The 5582-nt window shown below is 43.7% G+C and overlaps 1 protein-coding gene across 1 annotated transcript in view; it reads right to left on the reverse strand.

Moving 5' to 3' along the window:
• Window positions 1-400: 400 nt before the first annotated feature.
• Window positions 401-5582, reverse strand: part of LOC125037126 (tachykinin-like peptides receptor 99D) — a 25108-nt gene continuing 19926 nt past the window's right edge. The window contains exon 8 of the mRNA XM_047630149.1: window positions 401-3264. Coding sequence (XP_047486105.1) covers window positions 3066-3264 — 199 coding nt within the window. The 3' untranslated portion in view covers window positions 401-3065. The remainder of the gene's footprint in view (window positions 3265-5582) is intronic.

A 5582-nucleotide genomic window follows, 5' to 3' on the forward strand; every position in this document is an offset into this window, starting at 1 on the left:
ATATGGCTAGTTTTTATTTATCCTAATGGACTCTGGCGTTTGCTATTGTTTTGTGATACAGTTCGTGTGTGTGTGTGTGTGTGTGTGTGTGTGCAATGAGAAAAACAAACAAGCAAATAGCTTGATTTATCTTTGAGAACTTGCATCTGCAACATGATCAAGGAAGAAATACAAGAGCCATGTAGCATATCATTATATTACAGCGAAGTGAGTATACGCCTTGAAACTACGTCATTTTGAAACGATAAAATGTCACACTGTTACAAATACACACCTTTGTATCATGATGCAACATAACAATGGAATTTTAAACTATCGATAGGACTCTTGAATAAAGATGACTTTCCTTGCATCATGTTACTTCATTAAATCTTTGGACATCTTGAAAGACAAGAACACATCATGTATTGTATTATTTTTGTTCGTTCGGAATACTACAGCTTATAACACGTGATACACTAAAGGCCAAATGTATTTTACAAGAGAAAAAGACCAAAAAATGAAATTAATAAAACGCTACAGTATCTTTGATCTATCCACAATAAATCTAATCTATATGACAGCATGTTAACAACCTTGTCATTCTTTTCTACATGTCAATTTTATATCAATTATCAAATATACACGAAGTTTATCAAACGGGGCATGATATGATTAATAGCTTATATATAGTTATACATTGAGCATCTGTATAGTTAGAGACTTGAGTAAAATATATTGTATGAGATCACAACCCCCTTAGTATATGTGTACATTTATACATGTGTCTGTGTACATGTATGTTTATTTGTGTCTATGTGCAGTATACGTGTGTCTATGTGTACTTATATCATACATGTGTATTGTGTGTGAGTGTTAGTGTATATAGCTGTATATATTATATATCAATTAATTATATAAGTGTATATTTTTATATGTACATAGATTTGTAAGTAAACGTATGTATAGTTTCGTTTGGAAAATATCAAATAAACATTTTAGCACCAAGAAGACATTTTTTTTTTTTAAAGTTCAGATGAAGGCATAGACATGGAAATATATAACTCGAATATGTTGTATTTGTATTTATAAAAGTGTGTTGCTAAAATGAAAAAGTTTCCCCCTTTTTGTATGCTCGGAAATGATTAAAAAGATTAATGTACTGGTGTTCTGCAGTGAATTAATTAAAGATAAAAAACACTACATATATCTTCGTCACTTAAAGTCTGAACTAATATATTTTTACAAAAGTCTTTATTCGTTAATCAACATTCGTATTATCTTTCAGATATTTGATATAAACACAGGCGATGAAAATATAAAGACAATGATATTCTTGTATTCATTAAAAGTCTTAAATATATATTTTTTTCCTTAGTACTTACACATGCAGCACAGTTTGTCATAAAAAAAAAAAGTTTCATTTTAAGAGAAACAAAGGAAAAAAGCAAATTGTTCTAATGTTGGTATCACTTTACCTTATTCAAATGATTGTCAACACTCAGCTGTTTATTGTTTACCGTTCCATTTCCCGTTTTACATGATTGATTCTCGTAACATATAAGCATATTTCCTCTCTTGTTCTCTGTATAGGATTAAACAAATCTCACTGTACATTTCCCTCAATAAATTGTATACATTTCAGTGTATAAACGTAGTGTTCCTGTACATCACTGTCTCACAGAGTCATTGTCAAAATTGTTCGATTTTTTCCATAACGTAAATCCACAGCACCGCAAGAGGTATGATGTTAGTACCACTTGATTTCGTTCTGTTAGTCACATTTCATTCCACTTACCCTATTACTTCCTCGTCTATTTTATTAAGTAGAAAGTATTTACATTAAAATATATACAGTTTTTGCAGTCGAAAGCAATGGTAGTATATATATTCACTTTCTAGAATAACATGTGTTCCTGGATAAAACACTTTCACATTCCTTACTTAACCATATACACCGATACATCAGTAAGCCAGGAATACCAGGAATACCAGTAATCTCACCGGTACAGGTATTAAGTCTGAACATATATCAACACACATACAAGTATTGGACTAATGGAGATACATACAAAAGTCACAATTACTTCTACTAAGAGCGTCTTTCGAAAAAGCACCATCGAATCACATCTTCCTTATAAATAGATTAATTCAAAAGTATTTTTCTTAAACCATATTTCTCCCCCTAAAAAAAGAATAATAATAATAAAAAAGTATGTACACACAAGATGGATAGGTCTTTCGGAGCTTTAAAAATCTGTAGTGTTTTGCAATGACACTGTTACATGACACTGAACGCTATGTGTCGTGGCGCGATGACACTGGTGACACATGACACATGAAAAGATGAGGACGAAGAGAGTGTGAATATTAATATTTTTCAATATGTTTTTTTCTTTGATTTTCTCTTTGTTTATCATTCAGGTAATCAAGACAGCCACTGGTTTCGATCAAGTCAGTGCAGTGTGTTAGTACCCCACTCAGTAAATAATGGTCTTGTTTTTGCACTGATTCATTTTCTTTATAAAATCAATTTTACCGATCAACATGCCTAGATGTCATTCACAACAGAAACTTTTCAAAGTTATCACTAAGCTTCATGTAAATTTCTAGAGCAATTTCATCCAAAAAATCTTAAAAACCTTGAAGGTCTAAATCTTCCTTTTTTTTGTATTTTCTTTTTCTGAATCAAATCCCTTGCAAATGCCGTTCCCTTCCTGTACACTCTTTCACTTTAAACACTCGTTGTACACGTCTCTTGGAGTGGTAGTCTTAGAGTGGCACATGGGAGTAGGACTCGAGAGAGACACTTACCCTCTCCCTCTCCCTCTCCCTGGCACGGTGGATGTGAGTGCAGATACGAGTGGGACTTGAGAGGTAATTAGACGTAGATATCTTACCAAGGGTGATCTACTCACACTAAGTCTCCAGCACTCGTTTACAGACTCGTGTCCTCTCTCATCACGGAGGCGGCAGATCTCGGGGCGTAGATACGAGTGGGACTTGAGAGGAACTTGAGTCGTATGAAGTACTACTTGGAGTATTCTACCAAGAGCCACCTACACTCTCACTCTCACTCCCTCATCTTACATCCTCGTATCCCCACTCATCTTGGAGCGATAGATCTCGGGGTGCAGATGCGAGTGGGACTTGAGTGGGACGCAGACGTGGACCTCTTGGTAGGGATGAGCTATGTTGGGTCCTGTGATATCACCTGGAGAACTGCCGTTGCTGCTTCGCCCGTGAGAGGCTGAGCTGGTGCGGATCATCGTGCTCTGGGTCGACCTGGTGAGAAGAGAGAAGTCAGGCATCGGAGGAGAGTAGGAGGGAGGGAGGGAAGGAGGGAAAGAGGGAGGGGAAGAGGGAAGGAGGGAGGGGAAGAGGGAAGGAGGAAAGGAGGAAAGGAGGGATTGAGGGAAGGAGGGAGGGAAGGAAGGAGGGAGGGAGGGAAGGAGGGAAGGAGGGTAGGAGGGAGGGAGGGAGGGAAGGAGGAAGGGAGGGAAGGAGGGAAGGAAGGAGGGAGAGGGATAGGAGGGAAGAAAGGAGGGTAGGAGGGAGGGAGGGAGGGAGGGGAGGAGGGAAGGAAGGAGGGAGAGGGATAAGGGGGAGGGAGGGAGGGAGGGGGGGGGGGAAGGAGGGAAGGAAGGAGGGAAGGAAGGAGGGAGAGGGATAGGAGGGAGGGAGGGGGGGAGGGAGGGAGGGAGGGAAGGAGGGAAGGAGGGAGAGAGGGAAAGAGGGAAGGAGGGAAGGAGGGAAGGAGGGAAGGAGGGAAGGAGGGAGGGAGGGAGGGAGGGAGGGAGGGAGGGAAGGAGGGAAGGAGGGAGGGAGGGAAGGAGGGAAGGAAGGAGGGAGGGAAGGAGGGAGGGAAGGAAGTAGGGAGGGAGGGAAGGAGGTAAGGAGGGTAGGTGGGAGGGGAAGTGGGAAGGAGGGAGGGGGGGAGGGAGGGAAGGAGGGTAGGAGGGAGAGGAAGAGGGAAGGAGGGAGGGAGGGAAGGAAGGAGGGAAGGAAGGAGGGAAGGAGGGAAGGAGGGAGTGAGGGAAGGAAGGAAAGAGGGAAGGAGGGAAGTAGGAAAGGAAGGAGGGAAGGAAGGAGGGAAGTAGGAAAGGAAGGAGGGAAGGAAGGAGGGAAGGAGGGAAGGAGGGATGGAAGGAAAGAGGGAAGGAGGGAAGGAAGGAGGGAAGGAAGGAGGGAAGAAGGAAGGAGGGAGGGAAGGAGGGAGGGAAGGAGGGAAGGAGGGAAAGAGGGAAGGAGGGAGGGAAGGAGGGAGGGAAGGAGGGAGGGAAGGAGGGAAGGAAGGAAGGAGGGAAGGAGGGAAGGGGGGAAGCAAGGAAGGAAGGAGGGAAGGAAGAAGCAGGGAGGGAGGGAAGGAGGGAAGGAAGGAAGGAGGGAAGGATGCAAGGAGAGGGAGAGAGAGGGATAGGAGGGAAGGAGGGAAGGAAGGAGGGAGAGCGAGGGAGAGGAAAGGGGGGAGTGAGGGAGAGAGAGGGATGGAGGGAAAGAGGGAGAAAAAGGAAGGGAGGGAGGGAGGGAAGAATAAAGAGAGATAGAGAGAGATAGAGAAAGAAAGAGAGAGAGAGATAGAGAATGAGAGAGAGAGAGAGAGAGAGAGAGAGAAAGAGAGAGAGAGAGAGAGAGAGAGAGAGAGAGAGAGAGAGAGAGAGAGAGAGAGAGAGAGAGAGAGAGAGAGAGAGAGAGAGAGAATGGGGGGGAGGGCATCGAATTTTTTTTTAGAAAAGATTTTAGTTTGTTGAAATATTATTGTCTTTAATTGGGAAATTCCACAGCTCACATACGCACACATACGCACACACGCACAGACAAAAAAAAAAAAAAAAAAAAAAAAAAATTATGACATTTCCCTCCCCCCTCCCCTCCATTTCTCCCTTATCTATCAAAAGTCTTTGTGTCTCCCTTTCGTCCCCTTTCTCCTCCCTTCCTTTTCCTTCTTCCTCTCCCCCCCCCCTCCCCATCAATATACGTTAAACTTCGTGGTGTTTATATTTTTTCCCTCTTCCCTCTTTCATCTGTCTCCTCCCACATCTTCCTTTCCTCCTTTCTTATATTAATGTATCTTCCTCCTTCCTTCTTCCTCCTCCCTCCTTCCCTCACCTTCCTTCCTTTTTCCCTGTCCCTCTCCCTGACTCCTCTCCTCTCCTCCTCTCTCACTTTCCCTTTTTTTCCTTCCCTCTATAACTTCCCTTCTGTCCCCATCTCCTCCTATTTCTTTCTTCTCCCTTCCTCCTCTTTCCACCTTCCCTCTCCCCCTCCTTCCCAGTTTCTCCTCTTCCCCTCCTACACCTTCTCTCTTTCTCCTTCCCTCCCCATTTCCTCATCTTTTTCCTCCTCCTCCTCCCCTTTCACTCATCCACCCTCCCTCCCTCCCTCTTTCATCTCTAGCTTCCCAGCTCTTCCTCTCCCCCACCTTCCCCCTACCTCCCCACCCCTCACTTCCCCTCCATCCTCCTCCTCTCCCCTCTCCCCATCCTCTTCTCCTCACCTCCCCTCCCCCCTCCCCCTCCTTTACACCCTCTCCCCTCTCCCTACCTCCCCTACCTTCCTCCTTTACACCCTCCCACCTCCCCCACTTCCCCCACCTCCCCCAC

Source organism: Penaeus chinensis, chromosome 22 (genome assembly GCF_019202785.1).
Source record: "Penaeus chinensis breed Huanghai No. 1 chromosome 22, ASM1920278v2, whole genome shotgun sequence".
Lineage (NCBI taxonomy): Eukaryota > Metazoa > Arthropoda > Malacostraca > Decapoda > Penaeidae > Penaeus > Penaeus chinensis.